General features: G+C 52.2%; 8 protein-coding genes across 8 annotated transcripts; 4 read left to right on the top strand and 4 right to left on the bottom strand.

The window, feature by feature from the left end:
• Nucleotides 1-854: 854 nt before the first annotated feature.
• LAESUDRAFT_764494 (uncharacterized protein) lies at nt 855-4,157 on the top strand (the record flags this gene model as incomplete). Its single annotated transcript, XM_040913443.1, has 9 exons — nt 855-935; nt 991-1,062; nt 1,129-1,219; nt 1,274-1,484; nt 1,539-1,891; nt 1,953-2,131; nt 2,190-2,287; nt 2,338-2,503; nt 2,562-4,157. The coding sequence occupies 9 exons, from the start codon at nt 855-857 to the stop codon at nt 4,155-4,157; spliced, it is 2,847 nt and encodes a 948-aa protein (XP_040758320.1).
• A 35-nt stretch (nt 4,158-4,192) lies between these two features.
• LAESUDRAFT_764493 (WD40 repeat-like protein) lies at nt 4,193-5,816 on the bottom strand (the record flags this gene model as incomplete). The annotated part of the gene is made up of 5 exons (XM_040913442.1): nt 4,193-4,598; nt 4,651-4,841; nt 4,892-4,971; nt 5,026-5,274; nt 5,324-5,816. 5 exons carry the CDS (start codon nt 5,814-5,816, stop codon nt 4,193-4,195), a joined length of 1,419 nt encoding a protein of 472 aa, XP_040758319.1.
• A 476-nt stretch (nt 5,817-6,292) lies between these two features.
• LAESUDRAFT_665854 (amidase signature enzyme) lies at nt 6,293-8,081 on the top strand (the record flags this gene model as incomplete). Its single annotated transcript, XM_040905215.1, has 8 exons — nt 6,293-6,501; nt 6,552-6,701; nt 6,760-6,852; nt 6,906-6,988; nt 7,042-7,184; nt 7,237-7,429; nt 7,484-7,616; nt 7,670-8,081. 8 exons carry the CDS (start codon nt 6,293-6,295, stop codon nt 8,079-8,081), a joined length of 1,416 nt encoding a protein of 471 aa, XP_040758318.1.
• Nucleotides 7,892-11,696, bottom strand: LAESUDRAFT_732177 (uncharacterized protein). The gene is made up of 14 exons (XM_040910191.1): nt 11,409-11,696; nt 11,269-11,345; nt 11,192-11,219; nt 10,853-11,141; nt 10,779-10,790; nt 10,135-10,722; nt 10,067-10,076; nt 9,922-10,013; nt 9,761-9,869; nt 9,477-9,701; nt 9,209-9,414; nt 9,021-9,152; nt 8,787-8,963; nt 7,892-8,738 (listed from the first exon to the last, which is right to left on the bottom strand). The coding sequence occupies exons 1-14, from the start codon at nt 11,525-11,527 to the stop codon at nt 8,256-8,258; spliced, it is 2,547 nt and encodes an 848-aa protein (XP_040758317.1). The 5' UTR covers nt 11,528-11,696; the 3' UTR covers nt 7,892-8,255.
• Nucleotides 11,697-11,935: 239 nt separating this feature from the next.
• LAESUDRAFT_687970 (uncharacterized protein) lies at nt 11,936-15,879 on the bottom strand. Its single transcript, XM_040905974.1, has 15 exons — nt 15,499-15,879; nt 15,418-15,424; nt 15,323-15,361; nt 15,238-15,268; nt 15,156-15,183; nt 14,819-15,101; nt 14,759-14,770; nt 14,080-14,700; nt 14,016-14,025; nt 13,874-13,965; nt 13,720-13,822; nt 13,406-13,645; nt 13,140-13,345; nt 12,952-13,083; nt 11,936-12,891 (listed from the first exon to the last, which is right to left on the bottom strand). The coding sequence occupies exons 1-15, from the start codon at nt 15,660-15,662 to the stop codon at nt 12,124-12,126; spliced, it is 2,736 nt and encodes a 911-aa protein (XP_040758316.1). The 5' UTR covers nt 15,663-15,879; the 3' UTR covers nt 11,936-12,123.
• A 1,356-nt stretch (nt 15,880-17,235) lies between these two features.
• On the bottom strand, nt 17,236-18,902 carry LAESUDRAFT_732173 (kinase-like protein). The gene is made up of 8 exons (XM_040910190.1): nt 18,661-18,902; nt 18,528-18,604; nt 18,204-18,473; nt 18,071-18,154; nt 17,855-18,019; nt 17,653-17,801; nt 17,451-17,599; nt 17,236-17,395 (listed from the first exon to the last, which is right to left on the bottom strand). The coding sequence occupies exons 1-8, from the start codon at nt 18,740-18,742 to the stop codon at nt 17,325-17,327; spliced, it is 1,047 nt and encodes a 348-aa protein (XP_040758315.1). The 5' UTR covers nt 18,743-18,902; the 3' UTR covers nt 17,236-17,324.
• A 147-nt stretch (nt 18,903-19,049) lies between these two features.
• LAESUDRAFT_732171 (glycolipid transfer protein) lies at nt 19,050-20,600 on the top strand. Its single transcript, XM_040910189.1, has 6 exons — nt 19,050-19,393; nt 19,450-19,534; nt 19,594-19,652; nt 19,704-19,822; nt 19,903-20,038; nt 20,142-20,600. Exons 1-6 carry the CDS (start codon nt 19,367-19,369, stop codon nt 20,307-20,309), a joined length of 594 nt encoding a protein of 197 aa, XP_040758314.1. The 5' UTR covers nt 19,050-19,366; the 3' UTR covers nt 20,310-20,600.
• Nucleotides 20,601-21,309: 709 nt separating this feature from the next.
• LAESUDRAFT_816455 (uncharacterized protein) lies at nt 21,310-24,064 on the top strand. The gene is made up of 8 exons (XM_040914778.1): nt 21,310-21,599; nt 21,660-21,746; nt 21,803-22,030; nt 22,087-22,356; nt 22,422-22,643; nt 22,699-23,055; nt 23,108-23,476; nt 23,530-24,064. Exons 2-8 carry the CDS (start codon nt 21,730-21,732, stop codon nt 23,747-23,749), a joined length of 1,683 nt encoding a protein of 560 aa, XP_040758313.1. The 5' UTR covers nt 21,310-21,599; nt 21,660-21,729; the 3' UTR covers nt 23,750-24,064.
• The last annotated feature ends 1,548 nt before the right edge of the window (nt 24,065-25,612 follow it).

Below are 25,612 nucleotides of genomic sequence, written 5' to 3'. Positions count from 1 at the left end.
GATAACGAGGAGATTTGTTGCTTCGTGGGGCGGCAAGCGCAAGCGAACTCTCGGAAGGCGCAGCATGCCAACACCGACCGACCACAGGTACGAAGAGATACCGTTCAAACGGAGATGCGCATGTAATTGAGATGCTTCTCCGTTCTTGCGCCTTCATCGAGCCCTAACATCTCATACTGTAGGTTACTGGTGCACAGGGATTCTTGGCGGCTGAAATGGATATTGAACAACGGCCGAGACGTACAGTTTCTATTGCCCTTATGCGATCGCCGAGGTGTCTAGTTACGTCCGTCTCGACTAGGGTCGGTCCGCAACCATTGGGCAACATCATGACCGCATGATATCGCGTGCCTGTATGGTGGTTATGGATGGGCTAGAGCTAACGTGTTGCACAATCATTGGAATGGCCTTGCCTAGCCTGGAGATCCCACACGCAGCGCACAGGTTAAAGGCCGAAACCAAAAGGCTGACCGCTAGAGGTTGAAATGCGATGCAATGTCAAGTTCGTCATCCGATCAAATCGTATGGGGATGGCGCATTCACGATTTTAAATGAAAAATGCCAGGTTCTACCGACAATAATGTTCGTCGAGCGACAGCGTCAGGCGGCCGGCAGTCATGGCGCGCACATACGCCAAATATTGGCGCAGAAGAAAGCTTGCTCGATTCGACGTGACTGCTGCTAACGCAGGAGGAAATTGTGATCATGGAAGGAGTAGCGGAGAGGAGACTCTCGATGAGTCACGGTCGCGACGCGTTCAATATTGCCCACGTGATCGACCCAATTCTGCCCTTGCCTTGATCAGACCGGCGTTAATCTCAAGTACATGCACTGGAAGTTGTCGACGAACCAGCATGACGAGTAGACTCAAGCGCAAGCTCAATGACCTCGGCGTCGACCCCTCAAGTGCAAAGGCGAACGAGTCCTTCTGCTTGGTGCGTACGGCATCATGATGGGTTTCTCCTTGTCGATGCTATAGCTTTGCTTCAGATTGGGACACCGCTGCCGCCCCTCGAGAAGTCCAAGGATACTGGCGAATTCGTGCCATTATGGAAGCAAGAGGTGTGTGTTTTACTTCATAATATGATTTAGAGAAACCGACATCTGTCCCGTTGTGATGATACAAAGGTGCGGGATGAGAAGGGACGAAAGCGGCTACATGGAGCGTTCACGGGAGGCTTCTCAGCTGGTTACTTCAACACTGTTGGGTCAAAAGAAGGTATGCATGCACACACGCATGAATGAGTTGTTGCATTTACAAACTATGTCGCAGGATGGGCTCCCTCGACGTTCGTTTCTTCGCGATCCGGCCGGGCCAAGGCGAAAGTCGCGCGTCCCGAAGACTTCATGGACGAGGAGGATCTCGCAGAACTGAGAGAGGGTCGGAAACTGGTAGACGAGAGCGAGGAAATGGACTTCGGTGGCACAGAAGCTGAACTACAACGGCGGGCAGGCGCAGATGTGGACAAGGAACTGGAGAATGAGTGCGTGTCTCATGATACTAGGGCATTATGACCAGGCTGACAATCGCAACTTAGACCCATTACTGCTGTCCTGGAAGCCTCGCTAGCCCCCGCCCCTAAAGATTCTGTTGGTGCGCGAATACTTAAGAAGATGGGCTGGCGTCTAGGCCAAGGTATTGGTCCTCGTCTCACATACGCACAGCGGAAAGCGCAGGATGCAGGCCGCTACGATGCAGTTGGAGAGATGGCAGGAGATGAGGAGGATGAGGAGGCGGCGAAGCACCTATATCCGCGGCGAGACACGCCCGTTCTGCTGGCCTCGCGCAAGGGTAACTTCCATGGGCTAGGCTACGTCCCTGGCATGCGGTTGGAGGAACATATTGGCACCGGGCGGGGTGACGAGCGGGAGAGAGGCCCGCGAATAGCGAGTGCGTACTGTTGTGCTGATGTTGTCTTTGAACGCTCAGCGATTTTCCATCTTACTCACAGCTGGATTCGGTCTTGGCGCACTGAACGAAGCTGACGAGGACGATTTGGATGTATATGATAGTGGCATAGCTCGCCATCGACATTCACATCTAGCATTTGATGCTGCGGATGAAGATAACGGCAGGCCCGTTACTATGGGCGGTTCTAGCGCTCGTCAATCGACGCATGCGCATGAAAATGTGAGTCAAGCCAATATTCATTCAGACAACGAGCCGTACTAACGACTCTTTGGACAAGAGAGTAACGACTGGGGTGTTTGCACAAACGTTCAACGATGGCCGCCCGGTACTGAAGGGCTTTGTGCTGTCTGATCGGCCAGTCTCTGAGGACCGTTGGTATGTAATCGGAAGCATGGACGATGCTACATGTCGTAACACTGCCACAGGTTCCCCCTGCCGGAAGTGCCAAGGGGTTGGACTCCCAATCCTCACAGGGTCTGGGAGCAGGACACGAATAAAGAGAATATCAAGCATGAAATCAGCAGCCATGTTGCTCCTGGGAAACCGCAGACACACACTCAATGGAAGGAGAGCTTCATATCCGCGGATCAGGTAATTCATCTCGCTCATATTGATCTGTCAACTCAAATTGCATCTCGTATCTATCTAGCGAGGATCGATATTGGGCGAGATGCCGTTGCCATCCGAACCGCGTTCTATATTTGAATACATGTCTCAGAAAGATAGGGAGCGATTGCAAAATATCAAGAATGCAATCTCCGGTCCGTCATCCACTGCGCCTTCCCCAGCGGCCCCGCCTCCCACACAGCATGTGCCTGGGGAGATAGATATACCATATATCCATCCCTCAGTCGCCAAAGCGGCCCTACAAGGCTTTCAGCCCTTCATCACTGATCCTGTCAAACAGTCCCGCTACACTGCCTTCCTTTACTTTCAAGCCTCACGCGGATCCGTGGTACCCGGAGCTCCGAATGAGACCGGTATTGGGATTGGCCCCACTCCAGGACAGTCCATTGAGGAGTTAAACAAGGAGCTTGATGACTATGCGAAGGCGGCGGCGGTGTTCAAGCCGCTCTCGGGAGCTATGGCAGACCGTTTTCGGAGCGCAGTAGTGGTTGAGATGGGCCCGGCCATTGTGGAGGGCCTCCGTCACCCCACGCACTCTAATCTGGAAGAGGAGCAGCAGCCGGAAGTGGAAGAAGAGAAGAAGGAAGAGGACCCCAAGATGGGCGCCGTGCGGCTAGGGATGTATGGCCCGCTGACACGGGAGGTGCAGCCGTGGCAGCCGGCGCGGTTACTGTGCAAGCGTTTCGCTGTCAAGGATCCTGAGGTGGATATGAGTGGCGCGGAGGGGACAGGCAATGCTGACTTTACCCCGACGGCCGCGGTGAAACAAGGCACACAGGCGGATGCGGCGATGTCAGAAGCTTCGGTTATCACGTCGGGCTTGGTCAGTGCGGGCGCGATAACGGATGGGTCGAGCGGTGGCGCGCAGAAGAAGGGTACCGTGGACTTGGCGAACGTGGGACTAGGGGAGGACGACGATCAGGGGCGCGACACACTCACGTATCAAAGACCGGCCATGGACGTTTTCAAGGCGATCTTCGCTAGTGACGAGGAAGACAGCGAAGACGAGGTTGCAAGTGAGAATCCGGAGAAGGCCTACAATAAGGTGGATCTTGACGAGACGTCTGCCCCACAGCCTGGCGTCCAGGTCGAGGCGGAAATGGTACCCTCCCATCTCACTGCTGGCGATTCAACTACCGCGTCTTATGTACTTGCGAAGGAAGGCGCCGCGGCTACTTCTACATTGCCGGAGAAAGTGGACCTTGCATCCTTCAAGCCCACATTTGTTCCGCGCTCTGAACGAGAATCTCGCAAAGATAAGAGCAAAGACAAGGATAAGAAGGAGAAGGACAAGAAGAAGAAGTCGGCAAACAAGGCCACCCTTATGTCGTTTGATGTGGAAGAGGACGGCTTCGGGCTCAACCTTGGCGCGGTGCGTCGAGAGAAGGACAAGGACAAGGAACGGAAGAAGAAGAAACTCAAGGAGCACAAGGAGAAAGAGGAGGACGACAGTATGTGGGTGGAGAAGCCACTGCCAGAAGCAGTGAAGAGCATCGTGATGGACATCTCTCCGCCTGATGTGCCTGCGCGTGCGTCAGCCGAGCCGTCACCAGTCGTTACTGCGGAAGGAGAGGTGAAAGGTCCACGGGGGAGAAAGAGAGCGATAGATTTCATGTAGTAGCATACGCATTCACTGTATCCATAGTGCATTATCTATATTTCCACTCCTTTCCCCTCCTCCTCCTGCTGTTGGTAACTCTGCTCTTCTTTCTCCTCCTCGTCCTGCCCATCATGATCCTCTTCCTCAGCTGACTGCAATGCAGCGTCCTCTGCCGTGCTCTCATGTTCCTCATCATTTTCATTCCGCTTGCGCTTCCCAGTCGCAATGCTCTGCTTGGCAGGCTCACCATCCGCCAAGGCGAGACATGTCAGTCGAGAGCCCTTGGTATCGTACTGGGCGACCGGATGTAACTGAACCTTCTCGTCATAAATTTCTGGCAATGCTGCCATATCATACAGGCGGACTCTGCCATCTGAAGAGATGGTGCAGATTACCGTAGTTGATGATCGGGATGCGGAGGACGGCAGAGAAATATCAAGTGTGTCGACAGACTTGACGCTGAAAATAGGTCAGCAAATAGATGCTACGGATGCAAGGACCTTAAACAGACCGATTGGAATGCCCAACCATCTCGGCAATTATGCTAGGGGTGACTGTTCTATCGGATGGGATATCGTATACCGATACCTTTTTGTCCTCGGCTGCGACAAGCAGGACTTCTCCCTCCCCGACGACGCGTTTGCAGAATCTGACAGCATGTAGCCGTGAGGGATGTATTATGGTGTGTAGGAGTTCCATGTCCTGCAAGCAGCATGAGCAGGTTGAAACCAAACGGCACGAGTCCGACTCACGGTGGAGTAGATGTCGATAGTTGACTGCGTCAGAACGACAAAGAGGGAGCCATTAGTGGACCAGCAGACGATCTCAGCCTCTGCTCGACAGCTTTAGCGCATGCACTGCAGCAAAAACAGGCTGACAGACGTACCCTTCCCAAGCTTCGTACTCGCAGACCCTTTGCCGCGCATCAGATCCCACATACGCAGCGTTCTGTCTTTCCCTACACTCAGCGCTAGCTTCCCGGACGGGTGTACAGCTACGGAGTTCACGCGGCCTTTGTGCCCTTTGAGAGCGCGAAGCACTGTCCAGTCTCGAGCGTGAAAGAGGCATAATGAGCCGTCTTCGGAGGCAGAGAGCAGATGGGATCGCGATGGGAATTCAAGATGAGTAATGGAGCCTAGTATGTTGTGAGGAAGTGCTAATCCCGACCAGTTGACGAGACATACCTTCATGGTGCATCAAACCGCCAACTTCTTTCCTTTTGCGAAGATCCCATACCTTGATTATCTCGTCTCCGCTTCCTGTTGCCAGCCACTTGCCGCCATGCGGCGATGCGGCAACTGCACGTATAGAGGATATATGTGCAGGAAATATGAAGATGGGCTCAAGGTCGAACTGGTAACTCGGGCCTTCAGCAGAAGTGGATCCCTCCAGACCATAGAGCAGCTTCTCGTACGATCCAACTGTGACTTTGAATGTGGCAGGCAAGGGAGTTCGCGCATCTTCGTCATCATCATGTAAAGATGCGATATGTGATTTAAGTGGTGCCGGTGTGGATGCTCGTTCCTTTCCCTTGACAGACCGGGGAACGGGTCGGGCCTCGGCGGTCGGTGCACCTTTTTGTTTCGCAATAGAAACTATGCGCGATCTCTTTGCTGCAAGAACATTTGTGGGTACTCTTGCCTTCTTGTGGGATTTAGTTAATACTTTGTTCGTCATTGTTGGTATCGTATTCACGTACTGTTCAAGTGGCCTTTAGCTGAGTGCGCGGTGCTGAATGAACATGCGAAATCTTACACGATAAGAGTCTAAGTCGTCCTGAGCTCGGATATGCCTGCCGCAAAAGGGTATCGTCTAGGTTGAACCTTGCGAAGGGGAATTAGAACTAGTATTGCATGCAGCAACGATTGTACTGGGCGGGCGGCCTTCGACATAAATTTCAGATGGCAGTCAATTGTTTGCACCTATTAGGATTCAAAGCTCTTGCACAACAAGGGCAAATAGCCGTATCTGAGGCGCCGACCGTCCTGTTGAGCCGGCGATGCAGCATGTTGAAGTATGCATCGAACACCCGCTCGACGTTCCGTAATGCTTCTACAAAACACTCAGTGGCTCGTGCTCGTCGGCTATCGTGGTGGCATTCGGCCGACGTTGCCAACTCTAGCGTCAATGCCTTGGTCTATGCAGAGTCTGGCATGCCGCAGTCCACTGACGTCGGATTGCCCCTTCACAATGTCTCCGTCGCTGTGAAGGACAATATATGCACATCCACAATGCCCACTACGTGCTCTTCTGCTATGCTGCAAAATTTCACGTCACCTTTCGATGCAACCGTTGTCACTCTGATGCGGCAGGCCGGAGCGGCGATCATTGGCAAAACTAACTGCGACGAGTTCGGCATGGGGTATGTAGTATGTGTTCATGTATCAAGCACTCCAATGAATGAATGCATAGCTCGCTCAATACATATTCCGTACATGGCCCAGTGATCAATCCTTTCCAAACTCCTCACAGCACCGTCTCGTGGGTTGACCGCGAGCGTCGGTCTGCCGGTGGAAGCTCTGGAGGAAGTGCGGCTGCGGTAGCGGCTGATATGTGCAACGTGTATGAGCATATCTGAACTGTTTCAATGGTGCAAGGGCTAATGCCTCAGGAAGGAAAGTGCCTTAGGCACTGACACTGGAGGATCTACCCGATTGCCTGCATCGTACTGTGGAATCGTAGGATTCAAGCCATCTTATGGCCTTATCAGCAGGTATGGAGCTCGGTGCCTTGAGAATATCCACAACTGAGGACCGCCTCCTATAGATGGGGCGTTGTGTCATATGCTGACAGCTTAGATTGTGTCGGTATCATGGCGCGAGCTGTGGACGACGTTGAGAAGGTGTTCGGTATGTTTGCTCCTCCATTCTGTTGTGCTATTACCTCATATATGCTTTGGCAGATGTCTTAGTGGAGTACGACCCTAAAGATCCGACCGCTGTACGTCCCGCAACGAGGCGGAAGGCCTCACAAGTCTGCGATGAACATTACAAGCATCTCAATCTAGGAGACTCGCTTGTGGGGTTGCGCATTGGCATTCCTCAGGTGCCGTTTTCTCCATCTGATACCATTGAGCAAATGGCTAATGCCGTCTCAGGAGTACTTTCCCGCAGAGTTGAATACCAGTGTGCTCGGACCATTGCGGCAAGTGCTGGCGCACCTACAATCCCGAGGTGCACAACTGGTCCCTGTCTCTCTACCTTCCGCACCATACGCGCTCAGTGCATACTACGTGATCTCCAGCGCAGAGGCGAGTAGCAACATGGCGCGGTACGATGGTATTCAATATGGTAAGTACTGCGAGGCCTATGATAGTTGCCCCGCCTCATCATGCTCCGCATCAGGCCTCCGCGTCGATCCTCCCGCAGAAGCAGACAAAACGAAAACAGCGAACGTGTATGCACACTCTCGCTCAGCTGGTTTCGGCAAAGAGGTGCAGAAGCGGATCTTGCTCGGGACATATGCGCTCACTGCAGAGTGAGTCATCAATAGGCACAAATGGACCAGCTCCTTGGCTGACGGATTCCTAGTGCATTCGACAACTATTTTCTCCAGGCGCAGCGCGTGCGCAAGCTCATTCGGCAGGACTTCGACCGTGCCTTCCGCGTGCCCAACGTACTCTCGTCTCAAACTACCTCACCAAGTTCTGCCTCTCAGGCCGAATCGGACCGTGTTCATGTCCTGATCCATCCCTCAGCAATTCGCACCGCGCCGCCTCTTCCAGCTCCTGGTTCGGCGACCGATGGCGAAGGAGGAACCTTGGACACGTATGTGCAAGACGTGCTCACAGTGCCTGCCTCTCTGGCTGGGTTGCCCGCGCTTGGCGTGTCAGCGGGCTTCGGCGAGGATGGATGGCCCGTTGGCGTGAGCATCGTGGGTCAGTGGGGTTGTGATAAGATGGTGCTAGATATCGGCAGGCTATGTGCAGAGTGCGCAGCCTGAGCAGTGGCGGACCGAGCGTCACATTCGCCTTCCTTGCAGCTAGAAAAGACATCCTATACTAGTTGCTTTAAGTACATAAATAATGCGAGAGATGAATACTACACTACGGAGCGATATATGACAGTGAATGCCTAGAGATTGCACAATACAACATTAAGATGAGACATTACCAGTTTAGAGAGAGAATATATCTTCTGCATATGAGCTCGGCTGTGCGAAATCAACGACTCCGTCGAGAATCCCCGTCTCCTGCATGAGAGACACCCACTGGTCGCTCATGACAACATCTCCAGGGAAAGACGGCATTGTGTATACGTTGCTTTGCATGGGCGTGTTCAAGTCTGGAGAGAAGGGTGGCAATGATTGGTAGGCAGGATCGCTGAGCAGACTATTCAAGAAGTCGAGCTCGCTTTGTGTCATTGACACGTTCTGGCCGGGCTGAGCAACAGGAGGCTGCATCGGCGGTTGCACAGGAGGCTGAGGACACATTGTTGACACTTCGTTCACGTGCATTTGTGTAAGGTCAGCGGCTTGGAACGGGGAAGATGCTGGCATTTGAGAAAGGTACGTCATCAACGACGGATGGAACTCCGGCGACGGCGACGTTCCTTTCTCGCTCGGCGTGGAGGCGGTATTGGAGGATGTCGGAGACGGTGCCTGCGAACCTTGACTGCTTGACCTATTGCTGTCAACCGAACGTCTCACCTGGCGTTTCCTAGGGACCGATTTGGTTGGCAGAATATTTGTCTGGCCCCCAAAGATAGCGAGCGCAGTCTGGTAGTCTTCAGAAATCTTCTGGATGCCGTTTGTAGGGTTCAGGTGCCTGTCCCGGTATTGCGTGTAGGCTTGGGTTGCTCTCTCCTTCAACTTCAGCAGTATTGGCTACGTGCAAGCAACTATCAGTAACAGTGAGGACAACAAGATATGCAATCCGCGTACCAGACCCTGCTTGGCGCGCACGGATTTCGAGGCTCCTCTCTCGAAAACATCAACAGCCAGGTCCAATTCCATCAAAGCACTAGGCGCAAGACTTGACTGAGGCATACGGGCCACCGTCGCGCCGATGATTATCTTACGCGGATTCCTTTCATATCTCAACGAGTAGAATTTGTGCCAAGACGACTTACCGCCGCAGAGAAGGCATGGGTCCACATTCCCCAAAATCGAGAGCACAGCTCGCCGCAGCGCTCATGGTGGTGGATGAACGACTTCAAAAGAATCGAGGCACAGCGATTCGCTGCCAAGAACGACGGAGCGTATGGACTCGATAGGGGATTTGTGGGGTTGTCCAAAAGAGCCTGGGCGAAGAATGTCCTATGGATATGAATCATCGCTATTGCATGGTACGCGAGGTTGTTAACAGGTGTACGAAGAAGCAGACCAGAATGACTCAACTGAGCGAGCGGTAGTGGGACATGAGATAGCTCTTCATGCACAAAGCAGGGTTGTTATAGTCGTCGTCATCAGGCCTCAAGTAAAGCTTCACTGCAGGTAGCTGGACCTGGCGAATCCGTCTGTCCAGCTCAAGGATTGCAGTGTAGCTGGGGGCTTTGGCGGACAGCATAGAATCCACAACTGGAGAGAAGACCTCACGAGAGAACACCATCTTGAAATTCCAATCTAGGTCGCGAATCAGATCGAGAACATCCGATAGGCAAGCGCAACTACTATGAACGTACATCCTGACATCTTCTCGCCATTCTCGGCGACACAATCCTCATCATCTTCCGGCAATTCACAATCTGCGTGCGCGAGGTTCACCGAAGGGGGTCGCCCCAGAGCTATGCACTTCCAGTACGACTTGAGTTTAGCAGATGATTCGAGGTGCTCGCAAACGTACGTGAACCAGCTCAAAAAGGAATATCTCCCAGAAAAGATTTCTTCGCCTTTGTACCGCTTTATCCTCAAGCTTCCACTGCTTGCTATCACGGTCTGGCAAGGCATATTTAGCGGCAGTACAAAGTGTGTTAAGACTACGAACGTACGCAACCCGATCTAAAGGATAATTGTACCACATAAGCCAAGTAAAGGTGAAATAAGCTGAGGGACATACACTCTGGGCCAGTTTGGTGGCAAATGAGGATAATGTCCAAGCGCTCTCAATACTATATCGGAGGGTACAGAGACTATGGTATGCAGCCATCATGATCATAGCTTGTACCGTTTCGATCTCGGGCGAGTCCAAGATAGACTTCATGGACAATGCAGTACGTCCAAGTCGGTAGTACTTCTCTGCCTCCGGACTACAAGGTGGCAGCGTCAAGTCTACGAGTGCGCCGACAGCGAGGACGAAGAATAGAACTGCAAGCAGGTGCGGGCAACGATGAGTATCTTGCAAGTGGGGATGATAGGCAGCCCTTGATTTTGCGGGGTCCTTGATGGCATTGTAGATAGGCGTCAGGATATCATCGATGAGCTCGTCGCGCTTGATCGGGCGGCACCACCATGTGAAATGCGCTACGTAGGCCTCACACAATGCCCAAGCACGAAGTTGCGGCGGTAGTTGAGACTCCAGGTGGTCAAGTAGAACCTCAAAGTTGTCTTCCACAATGGCGAGAGGAGACGTAAGACGTAGGTTCTCTAGCTCAGGCGGAAGCGATTCGAGGTCATCTTCGGAATCCTCGATCGTAGCACGATTGGCCTAAGACGTCGTTTGAATGAACAATCCTCGCGCGAAGTGTCACAACGGGTGCTCACCAAAAATAGGGTCTTTACGTACGATCACAAGCATGAGTGAAGCAACAATCAGTGGCACTGAGAAATGCGCGCACCTCTGATCCTCCAGACCGTCCAAAGTACTTCGTCTCGCCGTGATCACCAATCGTCAGGGTGCCGAGAGCGTCAATAGATTGTGACAGCTTCTCTCTCGTATGTTCTTCGTCCACCGTCCGACGGACCTCGGGACCGAACTTGATAGTCAAGAGTTCATCTCGTAGGAGCGGATGTCGTTCATTAGATACACCTGCCTGGAAGATCGCCACTGCGTCCTCCAGCTGTCGGATTCGTTCACTCATCTCGGATATTTTCCGGTGCAATTGCTCCGTATCGGCAAGGATGAACCTGTGGAGAATTGGGAAACAGATTTGAGAGCGAAAGTCGTCACAACGTACCTCGTCCCCTGCCCAGCAGACAAGCTGCCTGACCACAGACGTAAGGACAAATGAGACTACTTCTTAGCCAAACTCACCATTCGGACAGATCGTCGTGCATCCTCTACGCACGCATGAACCGCAAGGAAGTTTCTTGTCGCACTTCAGCTTCAATCTGCTCTGACATAGGATCAGCTATGCTTCGGACGACACATGCCGGTCCACGATGAAGACGCACCGCCGGCATTCTGCACATGAAATCTCGCCACGAGCTCGTTTGACCTCGATCTCCTCGTCATTGTTGCTGCTCGTCTTCCGGGAAGCACGACGTGTTTCTGAGGTACGCTCAGCGGGCATTGATGGTGGGACCGAAAAGACGTTCAGTCACAGGGGATGACTCAATTGGAATTTCTTCCTTTCGACAAACTTGGGATGGCCTGACTAATGAGTTGTAGATGGGTCCTATTGGGGATTGTGCGGGATGCAACATGCAAATATTTTGAAATGATGGATGCGGATCCAGGAATGGCCTGCGCAATTCTGTGAATATTACTCATGACTGCCGCTGAGTCCCCTAGTGAGCATGTGGCGTCCCTGTCATCAATTCTGTCGGCGCTTCTGGTCGGCGAAAATATTTTCGCTTCCGAAACGTCTGCCGAATTGCCGGATGTTCGCCACCGCCACTCACGTTCAGCGCCACTGGTCGGTCCGTCATTTGTAACATACTCCGCCGTCGGATCACAGGGAGCAGCTCGGTCCGAATGACTGCAAACTGGCCACACAGCCGGACAAAAGAATCCAATGCCAGACATATGCATATGTTATTCTACGACATAAGACTCAATCATTCCGAACAAACCGATAAAACCCCACATTGCAACGATTGCGTACCCGAGACAAATATTTAACGAACGTTGCTGCATGCAGATGGCAGCGTGAACATTACCGTGGCATCAGTTACCGTAACTCGTTTCATCAAGGAAACCTGCTTCATGCATCAACGACGTCCAACGCGGTTCGAGCGCCGAGTCTCGAGAAAGCCCCATCTCAGCGAGCGCGGGCGTCACGACGAATGGCGCTTGATGAGCGCCCTGGAAGGCAGCAGCGGCGGGGGAATACATCTGTTCGTGCTGACGGAACTCCTGTGTGACCGGCGGCGGCGGCGGCGGATGTGCAGAATATGGTGGGACAGGGCCCACTCCAGAATGCTGCAAATGCGCGGACGGATCCGGCGTCATCACAACATGGCCAGGACGCTGAGGGCCGGACCACCCGTGCTCGTGCGCCTGAGGTTGGGTGTAATCAACTTGCCGAAACCACGGATCTGATGCATGAGGGTGGTATGCATGGACTGGCGCTTGCTGTGAAACCCAGCTGCTGTGAGTAGAAGTGCCAGGCACAGGGTAGGATGGTGTCGAACGTCGTGGTTGTGGCGGTGCAAATGGTTGCGGGTGGCTCGTCGAAGACGGTATGGGCGGTGAGATGTGCACTGAACGGGAGTGCGGAGAGCTCTGTGCCTGTCTTGAAGGCGACTGACTGGACGGCAAGATGGTCGGCCCCCTCGTCTTCCCTGCGAAGATTTCTAGATCGTCTTGGTCGTCTTCGGGACTTTCGAATTTGACGTCCCACTGACTAGCGTCGTGAGACAAAGGCGTCGATGGATGACCGTGAACAGCAGCCAAAGCGGCTTCTGCCTTGTCTCTCAATTTAAGGATGGAAGTCTATTAATATAAAGTTATCATCGGAGGCTAGGCTGAAAACCGGGGCGGCGGGAGACTTGCCAATGCCCTATCAGCGCGGCGACTGTAACGTGCCGCCTGTCCGAAGAGCTCAGCCGCTATATTCAGCTCGGTCATAGCCTCCGACGCAATCGGTGATCTCGAACTACGAATGGCAATCATGCCAAACACCACCTGAGCAGGGCATGCATGAGTGCGGCTGATAGAGCTGTGAAAGAGTATTCGCTCACAGTAGCGAAGAACCCATACGTCCACACCGGCCAAATACGCGAGCACACCTCCGGATAGAGAGCAAACTGTTCTCGGATGCTCTTCAGGACTCTATGAGCAGCTCTATAGATAGACAGAAATGACTGTGCGTAAGTGCTTCTGGCTGGGTTTGTGGGGCAGTCAATTAACGTCTGGGCAAAAAAGCTGCGATGTATGTACAACAGCACTACAGGACGACACCAGTGAGCAAGCTGGAGTGGCAGTAGCCTATGAAGCGATTGCTCACAAATTTCTCGAGAGTGTGATATCACGAAGTATTGCATTGACGCCGTCATGGGTATCGGGTCGCTGTCAGGCGGAGGCGACAAGCCCTCCACTATAGCTGTGGCTTCCGGCGGGACGGGAAAATCACGGATTTGACGGTCCAAGTCCAGGATAGTTTCATATTGCGGTGGAATGGCTGACAGCGTTCTTATCGCGACCTCCGCCACGCAATGGTACGAGAATCGTGCGAACCATGATTGGACTGTCCATATAACGGAGATTAAAGCCACCTTGGTTAGCACGTGGCGTGTAATGGGCCAGTGAGTTATCACGTACAATCTGATTCATCCGGCTCCTCGTCAGGGGCGTTTTGGCTCCTAGGAAGCTGGCAGTCAATGTATACACGCGAGAATGATGGTGGTCGGCCGGTTGTCAGACTCTGAATTCTTATTTTCAGAAACAATGCCGCCACGTGGATCGACCCACATACCTGCCAGGAGTCTGCTTCAAAAATATTCCAGAAGATCAGACGCCGCCTGTTGACGAGGTCTGGTGGTAGATTCCATTTGCTACTGTCCCGATCTAGATATGTTCTTGTCAAGATCGGCCGCAACCATAAAGATGATACTCACGCAGACCTATCTGAACGCGCTCATAAGTTGAAACTCTGAAACGGTAAAAGCTCGCTGAACTCACAGTTTGTGAGATCTGCGTAGCTAGCGAGAGCAATCCCCATGACATCTCCATGCCGCTACCGCCAGGCCCGCTCTCGGTACCGGTCATTGCATAGTAGATACTGTACAGATGTAGAGCTTGTACGGTCGTCAAAGACGGCTTATCCCATACCGACTGAAGGCCCATCGCTGCCACAGCAAGCTGATGATAGTGTTCCGCATCTGCATTATTCAGCACAAGCGTGAAGTCTACCAGCGAGCCGACCGCGAAGATCAAGAGCATAAGCGCGAGATCGTGCGCTGCTCCGTAGTCCACCGGAGATGTACTCGATCCGCTTGCACCGCTCCCATAGAAGTACGGCAACATCTCGTCTATGACTTGTTGCTGGGGAACGGCCCGAAAGATCCAACCGCAACGTTCGAGGTAGAGATTTGCAAGTTCGTACGCTCTGTCTCGGCGTGGCAGGTGTTGTTCGAGTATCATGTCATACACCTCACTCGGCTGCCCGATGGGAGTGAAAGGAAATGCGGAGGAGAACCGCGAACCCGGTCCCTCCAGTATCGGCGGGCTTTCGGAACTTCGCACAGAGTCGGTGAGATCGAGGTCGCTTCTCGGCGATGGATGTGAGGAGTCGACCTCATTCTGCAGACAGCTTTTGTCAGAAGTGCTTCACCGGTGACGCGCTAAAGCCCTAACACACAATCAACAGATACTGCAAAGCAGTCAGCACGTTGCGTGTTGAGGATGTGCGGTAACATACCTCAGTGCCTCCGGTTGGTCCGAAGAACGTTGACACGCCCTGATCAGATATTGACAGCATGCCGAATGTGTCAGTGACACTTTGTGAGCCAGAAGATGACTGGTCAGTAATTGGTGGACCTTCGCTCCCTGCATTACTGATAATCCGTCCGGAACCCAAGAGAGGGTGCGGTTCTTCGCTGCATTTCGCCTGGACAATTGCGAGTGCATCTTCAAGGTCACGTATCCGCTCGCTCATCTTGGCTATCCGCCTATGGAGGTGCTCCGTAGCAGCCAAAACGAATCTGCATTAGAAACATGATCAGTGCAAACAAGGTCTCGATGGAATCTTTGCAGACCGAGTTCCTTGCCCGGTGGCAAGACTCCCTGCAATGTGCATTTCAGCATTGTAGCGCATAAAAATCGCACTCGAGGACATACCATTGGGGCACAACGCTGCGCAGCCTCTCCGCTGAGATGTGAGTTAGTTGTATTTGAATCGAGATCATAGTCCGAGACGTCGCACCTGGCAGGACTGACATGGGATGGATTTGTCGCAACGGATCTGTCAAGTGACGTTAAGGCCGTCAAGTCCGGACCCAGTGCCAGTGTACAACGCACTTTTAATCTAGTTATGGGTGATAGGAGTCAACAACAGATTCGCTGAGCCAACGAGGGAAACAACGTGTGCGGTGATCGCACCTGCGGCACTCCGCGCATGAAATCTCGCCTCTGCTGCGCTTGAGTTCGATCTCGCGCGCATATGTACTATTATCTGCGTAGACATCGCCCGAATCTCTTCGAGCAGGCCGACGCTGACTCTGTCGGACAGTCGTGCTGGACTTGACGGCAGGATCTGCAGGCATGGGTACAGAGAGACTCAAGAGCCCGTCTCAGGGTCTAAACTCAGTCAAGGATGTATAAGGAGCAACAACTGTGATGATCTTAGATCTGGCAAGAAGAGCTCGATGCAAGTTGAGATCAGACTCCTGCGCTGCCTCAACACTCCTTTATACGCAGCTGCATCGCAGGCCCGGCTACTGAAATTCGTCGTCGAGTCTCGGTCGCCAACGCTAATCTTTCTTTCCGCCGGGATTTGGCAGGGAGTCAGTGATACGCAGCAGATGTTCCTGATTCGACCAGTGCACTTTGACGTTGGGAACTTCCCGGCATGTGTCCGCGACATGTGTTGATATCCCACTTAACCTAATCAGGTCTCGCCGGCCTTAGTCCCCTAACCTACCCACTATCCACATGTCTATCTCACATCGCACTATGCAGTGTGTGTAAAAACCCGAACAAAAGCGACTGAGGAAAGGGTCGTTGAGCGGCCCGCGCAACACCCACCACATATGTCAGCTTGAGAGGGGAAAGACGCCGTGCATGCTTGTGTGAAGCCATTTGCAACAGGGGTGGGCGGAAAATGCGTCAATCCGACAGATATGCCTCGAAGCGAACGGAAATACAATGAGCAGAGCCTGATTCGGATGTCCGCCGCGAAGCTTTTCAACCCTGATTTTTATACTGATGCTCTTCCGGAATCATCCTAGTGCACATGCGTTACTCGAGCCGTCGCGGACTCTTATACACAGACGCTGTCAACTCATTGTGCGACAGTGGACCTGCTGCACCCTGCCCATAGCTCCAAAGTATTCTCATGCTGCGATAGCAACCTACCTTTGGGGGAAGGGAAGGACAAAACTCACCCTGAAGACGAGATCATAGTAGGGATAGCGCACCTATATTCTTATCGTCAGCAGGACTTCAGACACTGGCCCTCCTCAGAGGCGGAAATGACAGCCGATGAGAGTTATTCCTGGATTCCGACGACGTCGTTTTCAAGAAGATTGACCACCCACCGAGCCATGGCCGAGCTTTTACGTCCGAATCTCTCACCGTGGCAACATCACCATGCGCAAGAGAACCATACGAACAGGCCAGGGACGGGGTCGCCGCCGGCGGAGGGTTCCGCAAAGACGACTGCGTTCACTGATGCCCGCAGACGGTGCGAATAGAAGCGATGCGTTCAACCGAAATCTAGATTGCCTTCAGCGATCGCCAGGAAGGTCGCAGTGCGCTGATTTTCTTGTGAGCCTTCCCGTTCTAGAACAAAAGGTGGGCAAACGTTGCGGCCAGTGAATTGGGTCACGTACGAGGAGCACGCAGTATAAGTCAGCAGATCTTGAGCATTGGAAATTGCTTTCCCATCGCCATCAAACTGACTGCACTAGAAAGCACGCTTAGCGGGTCAAGCATAGCGAAAAGCACTGACAACCTACCTCTACGGATGGCATAACGACAGAATGGGTCGCTAGGAAGGCATATTCGGAGTGCAACCGACGATGCTGCTTAGCAAGACGAGGTTTAGGGTGGGACCACCACTATGTACTGGGCATAGAAGAGTTATCGCCGATGACCACCACACGCTAAATTGTAAAAGCGAGCCATGGGATGATATTCATATCGATGCGTACGTACTCTTTACAATGTCCACAGAGATAGAAGCACAAAAATGAAGCATTCAAAGATCAGGTAGAATAAAAGCCTGAGTCACTGAAGCACTCGGCAGGGTTTGACGGTGTCAAGAGTCGGACCGAATCTCAATAGACGATGAACGATTGATAGGAGCGAGCAGAAATATTTCAAATACGTACTAAAGTAAGCGTGCGCCTGAGCCTCCGCCGCAGAGAGACGTTCTCGATGGTCATATCGGAGCAACTTGTCTAATAGGTCCAACGCCTCTGACGTTGCGGTGGAGCGATTTTCCCCAGCTACGAACCGTGTCCATGACAGTTTAGGGTAGCTACGACCATGCAGTCAGCAAGGAACGTGTAGCGACAAGACATCTCCACGAACTTCTGTAGGAGGTCTGCATTGTCTGTCCTCACTTGAATGCCGTACGTAGTGGCGTAACGGTCAAAGTCCTCTGTTCCCAGCACTCTCATGATTTTCAACAACTGATCCTCGTTATTCTTCCCTCGGAAGAAGTGTTCTCTCCGGTAGATCTGAGATAGTGCAACGGATTAGGAGAGCACACGAACAGATACTGGAGGTGTACCATCGCCGCGAGTATGCAACCAACACACCACATGTCCAGACTGTAATCGTAGAGTCGATAGCCTACTAGCAACTCTGGCCCTTTGTAATATCGAGAACCGACTCTCGGTTGGTAGTCTGTCCCCGGATGATAGAAGTCGGCCAAACCCCAGTCGATAAGTCGAAGCTACCACGAGGTCAATTCCAACGAACAATACCCCATACGCTCTCTACGCGCCTTGGCAGATTGACAATTGTACATGATATTGCCCGGTTTGACATCTCTGTGCATTATTCCTCGCGCGTGGACAAAGTCTAAGGCCTAGCTGACTATCAGTATGCGTCGCCAATTCAGTAGAGGGCAAAGCTACCTTGAGCAGCTGGAACAGGTAGTGCTTAATTTCCACCTCTGAAAGCGATCGATATAATTCCTTCCAGTCCGTGTTCTCCACGTACTCCGTGATCAGACTATTGGAGCGGGAAGGCGGATCATGAACAACGTCCAGCAAGCTTATGATGTTCGGTCCGCCTGACAAGTTTCGAAGTATTTTGATTTCGCGTTTAATCTTGTGCTTTGCAACAGGCTTGAGCACTTTGATGACGCACGCCTCTTCATTGGATGTGTCAATGCCCTCGAACACCTGCCTCCTTTCGCTAAGCGTTTCGATCGTGAAAGAGACTGCTGTGCGCATCACCTCCGAGTATTTGCCACCGCCAATGCGTCGCACTATCTCGTAGCGATCGGGGACATTCCACTCTATGGTCGTACTTTCTGTCCATCGCCAGCTGTCCAGAGCCTCTCGTCTTCGAACAGAGTGCTGTGCTCACCATAGTCATACCAGCCGGGACCAAGGTGGGCATTCACGTCTGTGTAGACTCGCGCCATCGCCAGCTCGGAGCCGTCCTGCATGCCTCTGTGTCGAGATTCGGGTTTGATCGTGCTCGCGCAGTGCAAGTGAAGTTCGCCCTCTTCGCGGCGTCGTTCAACGAGTGGTATCAAAAAGCATGTTGCTTACTACGAACTATTACATGCACATCCCACAACAGCAAGGTTCAGGTGCGGCGGCGACATGGTCGCTTTCTGTGAATTTCTGTCAAGGAGACAGACGCTCTCTCACGCTCTGAGCGCTTGATCTTGCACGTGAACCGGGACAGAGTCTGGTTCGACTCAACGATCAAAATGGAAGTCACGTCGTCGCCCTCCGCGTCGCTCCAGTTCTCCAGCAACGTTAAGACGGTCGTCCATCTACGCCTTCGATGTCCTCCTGAATGGGCGCACAAGAATTTGCGTCAATATTCGCAGCCTTTCTATCTGAGCTGGTCTCTATTCTCCAGCGTTTAGCGGGACTTGCCGGTTCTCACCATTCTGACATACACGCTGTTCTTAGAGCACGCCTGCAGGCTGCAGCAAGTCGCGTAGCCACAGCTTTAGAACGTGTACGAGAAAGTAACGCGTGCAACGCCTGCGGACGCCCTTGTTTCCGCCTCCAGACTCTGCTCGGGCCTCATATGCATCTCTTCGTTCTCATACATAATGGCCCCGTATTTTGAAACGGCGAAGGTGCAAGCGTTTCTTTTGATATGTATCATAATTCAGTCTGACTGATCGCGATGCAGTCCTTTGCCGAGGTGCCCATAACCGAAGACGGGGTCGAGACGGCCTCGTTCCTGTTGGCAGCAACTGACTTCTTGAATATGTTCGGTATGGTCTCAACTTCGGTGTACACAGATGTATCAACTGCTTACTCCTATTTCTCATAGATTTGTTGGGCAGTAGTGTCTTCGGCTTTGTGCAGTCTGACATGCGGAGCAACCTTGCTGTAAGTTCTCATCGTCTTCAGCTCGCCATCGCCACCGATTGCGGCGGTTAGGGTGTACGTGAGCGCTACGAAGCCCATACGTCCAAATCAACAACCCTTGAGAAGCTAGTTCTCTGTGAAAGTCAAGAGCATCGAGGACACGCCACTGCCTGTCTTGTGCGGCTCATCCGGTAAGCTATCTTCATATTAGCTCAGCCCTGCATCCCGAAGTGATCTGATGTATGTAAACTTGGTTGTTTGTCAAATTCAGCGGCCTTCTGTTCACATGCCAGGCACTCCAGAACATGCAGAGCGACAAGTCTTCGGAATTGCACACCTGTTTTAAGCAGTCATATGATGTTGTTTTGGGACATCAGCACACGTTCCTTGTGCGGTCGGCCGTTTCTGTACGTGTTGACAATGCGTGGTTTCCTGCTGACATGAATCTCACTGAAACCTACCCACACCGTGTTCCGTCTGTTCTGCTGCCACGGGCAACGACACACTCAGCTGGCTATGAGAGCCATCCCGAACCGTCGCGATTTCTACGACCGCATCACTCAAGGAGGCTCTCACAAAAAGTTCGACGCTGAACTGGCAAAGTGGCTCGTCGGGCTGGAGACTATCGTGAAAAGGATGAGGGCCTTCCTTGAACAGGGTGGATACGGGAAGGTTTGATTGCAGAAGCGACCTCAAATGCTTCCAATAGGATGGAGCGAAGGTATTGAGCACATCGGAACAATCTCACCTTTCTCGCCGACGGCGTATCAATCAGATTATACAAGAACCAGTGCACATAGAAGTCCTTATTCATTATTTATTCATCTACCGGATCAGACATCTACTTCGCCTTGTCACACTGAAACACGATGAGCCCGCACATAGGTCGAAGTCGTTCAACATATTTTGTTCGTGGGAAGCGGCTGACTGATGTACGAGAGTAAGCCCTACAGATTCGTTTAACTGCGCATTCTACCAGTTGCGAGCGATACGATCAGACGATGTTTGCTGTCGCCGTTGTACGTTATGGTAAGCGTCATAAACCAGCTCTTCAGGCTACAGTTCTGTCTGTCTGTACTTGATGCACATTTACTATGTGGGGCAAGGAACATGCTACATACAGGCAGGACCGACCTCAAACCATGTCGGAATCGTCCAGCCTCATCCATTTTCCAGCTTGGATCGATATATCGGTTGATTCCGTCTTTAGATTGCGGGCTTCTCGGATGCAATCCCTATTGAATGCTGTTCGCGACCGATAGCATTTGTTGCAGTTCACAAGTTTCGAATATGTTCTCCGCGGACGGGCTGTGCTCTAAAAGATAGAATGCCGTGGCAGCAAGTCATAAATCGCAGTGGTCGCACGTCTGTTCACAGCACGTCCGAGGAGAATGTTCCCGTCGATGCTTCAGAGAAGTCTGCCTGAAAAGGACGATTCTCATCGTTGGCACGATTGGAAGTGTCTCGGAGAGCCGGTAAAGAAGGCATGCCAGCAGCGCGAGGCAGGACCATTTCCGAAAATGTCTGCTTCGTATGAACCACATCATCCGCAACATTGCAGACATGGATGCGGCCATCCAACTTATGTGGACATCTGTTCAGCGGCTTCCAATCTATCAAGGCGGTGGTTCACTTTGTGTTGCCAGTATCGTGATGGACATTGACAAGACTAGCAACGGCGGGAGACAAATCAATGACCTGCCAGCACAGCACGAGGTCGAATCAGCAGGATATCCAATTTAGGCTGAGGGGCACCCTAGTCTGGATTTTTGGCTGCAGTCATGGGAATGTTTTCCGCTTTGTTTTCCGGAATTCCGGAAATTCCAATTCAAATGTTCTCGCTTCTTTGTTGAGTCCGTATATAATATCTCGTTTCGCGTTGACACCCCATCCTCATCCCCATCAACCCCTCCTTAGCCCGCGTCTTGGATGCGGCTGAAGTGACAGTCGCAGGTGAAAGTCCTTGGGGTGAGTCGAATCAGATGCTCCGCGAGCTCAGATAGAACTAGAGTTGCATTTGAGATACAGCATGCACAATTGTTCATAAATTTGGTCCCATTCGCGAACAAACAGCCCGTCTTCCATAAATCGCGACTCGATGGCGTCGACTACGCCGTATGTTGATATTTCTTCAGATTATATGGAGGTACGAGCTGATCTGAATGATCCAGCCTGCTTCAAAAGCGCAAAAGGCACTCGTCCTTCGCCGACAGCTCTGCAAGGCAAGACGAGCCTGCAAAGAAAGCAACCTCCAAGGGTTCTTCCGACTCCTCACAAGAGAAAGGTGAATACGAGACAGGCCGCGTTATCTGCGAAGCGTGCGGTGAGGGGGTGTCCTTCCGTGACGTAGCAACCGGAGGATTCACGGTGCAGCATTGGGAAGCGCATCGGCTGCAATGGTAGATTTCGCTCAGTTATTGCTCGAATTCATCGATCATTGAATGTTTTCTCGCAGCTCAAATGGCCTACAGCAAAGTCCGGAACCTATACCTCCAACGGAAGACGCACCAATGGATAGGCAGCCGCCACCTAGCAAGCGTCGACGCGCCAAAAGATCCGAGGAAGAACGGATAGACTATTTGCGTTCTGACCCATACGTCGCCAAGTTCGAGGCGTACCGTGTCCTTTGCGCTTCATGCGACAAGTGGATCCGCCTGCGACCGAACTCAACGTACTGCTCCATCCCATGGGATGCCCACCGTAAGAGCTGTTTGGCGAAGAGAGCGTAAGCGCTGTTTTGACGATCTAATGCTATCACACTTTATTGATCCTATCTTGGAATTCTCTTAGCGCTAAGTCTTCCAAACCTGTCGACGACAGGACTGCGTTGTTTGCAAACGATCCCAATGTCAGAAAATTTGACAGCGAACGCGTCTTGTGTAAACTTTGCGAGACGTGGATTCCTCTGGGAGCATCTGACAACCTTCATGCTGTCAAGATTTGGATGGATCATCGCGCGGCCTGTCAGCAAGTTATTCTGACGAGTGAGCGCAGCTCCAGCCCCATAGCTACGTTAGTACTCTGGTAGCATGCCTCCACGATTATCGCTGACAGTGACCTAACTCAGCGTTCCAAGCATTGCCAGCGTTCCTCCTCCCTCAAAGCACTTACTCGCTCTCGCATCTTCCTCGTCGCTGCCCGCTCAAACTCCGTCACGTGTGTCTTCTAGCAGCAGCACATCTACATCTGCGGCCCCTTCAGGCTCTCGAGACCTAACGCCGACTAGCTTTTCCCCAAACGCGGAACCAAGGCGGAAGAATGCAGAGCAGCGAGCGGCACAGCTGCGCGCCGATCCATTGGTAGGCGATCTGGAGCCCAACCGCGCCTTCTGCTCGCTTTGTCGAAAGTGGGTGCAGTTAAGACAGGACAGCACCTATTGTGCATATCCTTGGCAGCAACACCGAGCCAAATGTCTCAAGAGACAGTATGTCTGCGTTCATTTCTTGAAACGCGTATCAATACTGATACTGTATCAGGGAAAAGCGTATTCAGACGGAAGTAGATCTCGCTGACTTCAGAGAGCGCGAGGGTGTGGCGATCGATATGCGGCTTCGATTCTCCGAGGCTACCAGGCACGATAGTGATGAACCCGAATCTGAAGAAGGCGTTGAATCTGGAAACGAGATAGGACAGGGCAGAAGACCAGTGGCTAGGCGAGAAGAACATCCTAAGGCTCAGGCCCTAAGGAATGTGTCTACCCTGCCCAGCCTAACCGTGTATAGCAGTGATCGGATGACCGGTACGAAGTCCCCAGTAGAACACCATCCCCATGGCGGCATAGTTCGTGCCGGAGAGGACAATGGCCGTCCTGGTCAGCTCGCGGACTTGGAGACTCCTCTAGGACGGTGAGTATCACATATTTTGGAAACAGTCGCTGGCGTTGATGACCTTGTTCCAGCATCGACTTCGCCTTCCTTGCCGTCGTTCATCTATTCGCTTCCACATACGAGCGGACGGATGAGTTGACCATCGCCGCGCTTGTCATATACTTGAATGCAGCCATGCCGCCCGACAAGCACGAAGACTTCGACACAGCAGAGGTGATGAAAGCTGCTATAACGCTGCACGAACGTGGCTGTTTCGTCTTGGAAGGCGATGTTATCCGGGTAATGGGTTGATTCGAACAATGCCCCCCTTTCTTGGCAATGTGGTAGATTACGAACAGTGCTCCATCATTTTTAGTACGCGTTTCATTCTTTCGCTACCTTTGTCCTCAGCAGCTGTTAACACGGTACCGTATGAGAACTCGAAATTGTAGACTCCCGAAGTTCGGATGATCCGCAGGAATGTTATTTACTTACAGTGTCCGTCCGTTCATGATACCCGAATGTGACCGCCATGTAATTCTTTTAGCTACGAAGTGGACGTTGGTTCCTTAATGCACATGTTGAAATTGTAGAGGGGCTCGCTCATTCAAGATTGTCATAGCGACTAGTCCAAAACAATGAAGCATATTATCTTACGCGACAGGCATCCGATATACTCGACGCGTTTCGGTGAAGTTGCAGACACGCCGCGGCACAGTCGAAATCTGTGTACAGCTGCCGAATTTACAAGAAATGGGGTGCGCTACCTTTGCATGGTTCTACAAGTGCCTGCGTTCTGAGAGACTCAATGGCAGAATTGAATGCTCGGTCCGAGTGCGGACACAAGGCGGTGGTTGCTGGTATTGATTCAGACGAACGCCGTAGTATCTCCTCGCACGAGAATGAGAGAACATGCGGTCGAACCGGCTCTGGCGTATTGGCTGAATGATCACACCATGCGAAAACGGCTTGGCGGAGTATGCCGCAATGTGGACAATTGTTCTTTCAACATGAGGCTCGTTCAATGGGATGAGGCTCGTTGGGAGAGAATGTTATGGCCCGCACCAGTCGCAACGATGCTCAGCTTGTATATGACACCTGTGTTGACGCCTGATCTTTGTAGAACGCAAAGGGAGGAAAACATGCCACACCCGATGGGGATGCTCATACCTTGATTCAAGTAGTACGTGGATGTTTCACCGTCACCCTCACCTCGGAGAGCGGGCAAGGCCGAGTATTTCATACCCAGATGTCCCCTATACAAAAGCCGAAGCTGATCGTTATGTGTGGTCGGAGCTTAATCCTGTGCATGCGATAGTATTTTTAGTGCAGGTACTTGGCAGATGATCGTAGAATGGCAGTGCCCATTCAGAAAGCCATCATCGTATATCGCTTCCGTAGCTGTGATTTTATTTAGAGATTTCATAACGCTACAATCGTTCGCGATATCTCCCAATGACAACTGTCAGAGTGTTGCGTCGTTCATTAGACAGCGTGTCATCGTGCAGATCATAGTACAAAACAAGAAACTGACTATTATCAACCACTGACTGGGAAAGTCGAGCATGGAAATGTCAGCCGTAAACTGGTATTGAAATTTGTCAACGGAGTTGCAACGCGTCTGCGGCACGATGCCTTGGCACGATAATGACTAACTTGCGGTACGCTCATGGCCGCAGAGTTGATCGTGGTGAAGCAGAGGCCGTACGGCACCCAGAGATTGCGTAGGGAAGCCGAAGCGTCGGAATTGCATAGCTGGTGTATCACAGACAAGAACCCTAGACAAGAACCCCGTCCTGCCAGGCACGAGATAAGTGAATCTTGATATTCCCCTCAGAAAAGGGTCCATGAGACGCAACAGGTGCAGACGGTGAGCTTTCTACTATTGTGATGATCACGGAAAGGCCATGACGAAGATGCGAGTGACCTACGACTCGTGACCCATATATGGGGGCTTCATTAGTACCGAGAGTATGTGCCCGTTGGGCTGCAGCAAGTGCTGCATGCAGGCAGCCATTTCCGACGCGGTGACTCGATATGTGCGACAATTGGGGAGCTCCTGCAAGCCATTGGATACGCATTCAATCCGACATTCTGACCGAGTCCAGACCCGTCAGAGAACCTCGCCAGTGCAGAAGAAGGTGGGCTGGAGAAGGTGGGTTGGTGCAAGCTTTT

This window comes from Laetiporus sulphureus, assembly GCF_001632365.1.
Source record: "Laetiporus sulphureus 93-53 unplaced genomic scaffold LAESUscaffold_78, whole genome shotgun sequence".
Lineage (NCBI taxonomy): Eukaryota > Fungi > Basidiomycota > Agaricomycetes > Polyporales > Laetiporaceae > Laetiporus > Laetiporus sulphureus.
The sequence above is the reverse complement of the archived record's forward strand: the minus strand, read 5'-3'. Positions and strand labels throughout refer to the sequence as shown.

What these genes read in the sequence shown, in the direction of transcription:
- LAESUDRAFT_732173 (XM_040910190.1), bottom strand. Translation starts at nt 18,742, where the DNA reads ATGCAGGACGGCTCCGAGCTGGCGATGGCGCGAGTCTACACAGACGTG. An exon ending in TCCCGGCTGGTATGACTATG is followed by an intron (nt 18,605 to 18,660) that starts GTGAGCACAGCA and finishes GGCGATGGACAG; the next exon opens with AAAGTACGACCATAGAGTGG. An exon ending in GCGGTGGCAAATACTCGGAG is followed by an intron (nt 18,474 to 18,527) that starts GTGATGCGCACA and finishes GAAAGGAGGCAG; the next exon opens with GTGTTCGAGGGCATTGACAC.
- LAESUDRAFT_732177 (XM_040910191.1), bottom strand. Translation starts at nt 11,527, where the DNA reads ATGCCCGCTGAGCGTACCTCAGAAACACGTCGTGCTTCCCGGAAGACG. An exon ending in GTCCCACTACCGCTCGCTCA is followed by an intron (nt 9,415 to 9,476) that starts GTTGAGTCATTC and finishes ACCATGCAATAG; the next exon opens with CGATGATTCATATCCATAGG. An exon ending in TGCGCGCCAAGCAGGGTCTG is followed by an intron (nt 8,964 to 9,020) that starts GTACGCGGATTG and finishes GCTTGCACGTAG; the next exon opens with CCAATACTGCTGAAGTTGAA.
- LAESUDRAFT_732171 (XM_040910189.1), top strand. Translation starts at nt 19,367, where the DNA reads ATGGCCCCGTATTTTGAAACGGCGAAG. An exon ending in TGACTTCTTGAATATGTTCG is followed by an intron (nt 19,535 to 19,593) that starts GTATGGTCTCAA and finishes TATTTCTCATAG; the next exon opens with ATTTGTTGGGCAGTAGTGTC. An exon ending in TTGTGCGGTCGGCCGTTTCT is followed by an intron (nt 20,039 to 20,141) that starts GTACGTGTTGAC and finishes CGACACACTCAG; the next exon opens with CTGGCTATGAGAGCCATCCC.
- LAESUDRAFT_687970 (XM_040905974.1), bottom strand. Translation starts at nt 15,662, where the DNA reads ATGCCTGCAGATCCTGCCGTCAAGTCCAGCACGACTGTCCGACAGAGT. An exon ending in TCCCATGTCAGTCCTGCCAG is followed by an intron (nt 15,269 to 15,322) that starts GTGCGACGTCTC and finishes CTCACATCTCAG; the next exon opens with CGGAGAGGCTGCGCAGCGTT. An exon ending in GCCACCGGGCAAGGAACTCG is followed by an intron (nt 15,102 to 15,155) that starts GTCTGCAAAGAT and finishes TTTCTAATGCAG; the next exon opens with ATTCGTTTTGGCTGCTACGG.
- LAESUDRAFT_816455 (XM_040914778.1), top strand. An exon ending in GAAGCGCATCGGCTGCAATG is followed by an intron (nt 22,031 to 22,086) that starts GTAGATTTCGCT and finishes GTTTTCTCGCAG; the next exon opens with CTCAAATGGCCTACAGCAAA. An exon ending in TTGGAGACTCCTCTAGGACG is followed by an intron (nt 23,477 to 23,529) that starts GTGAGTATCACA and finishes ACCTTGTTCCAG; the next exon opens with CATCGACTTCGCCTTCCTTG.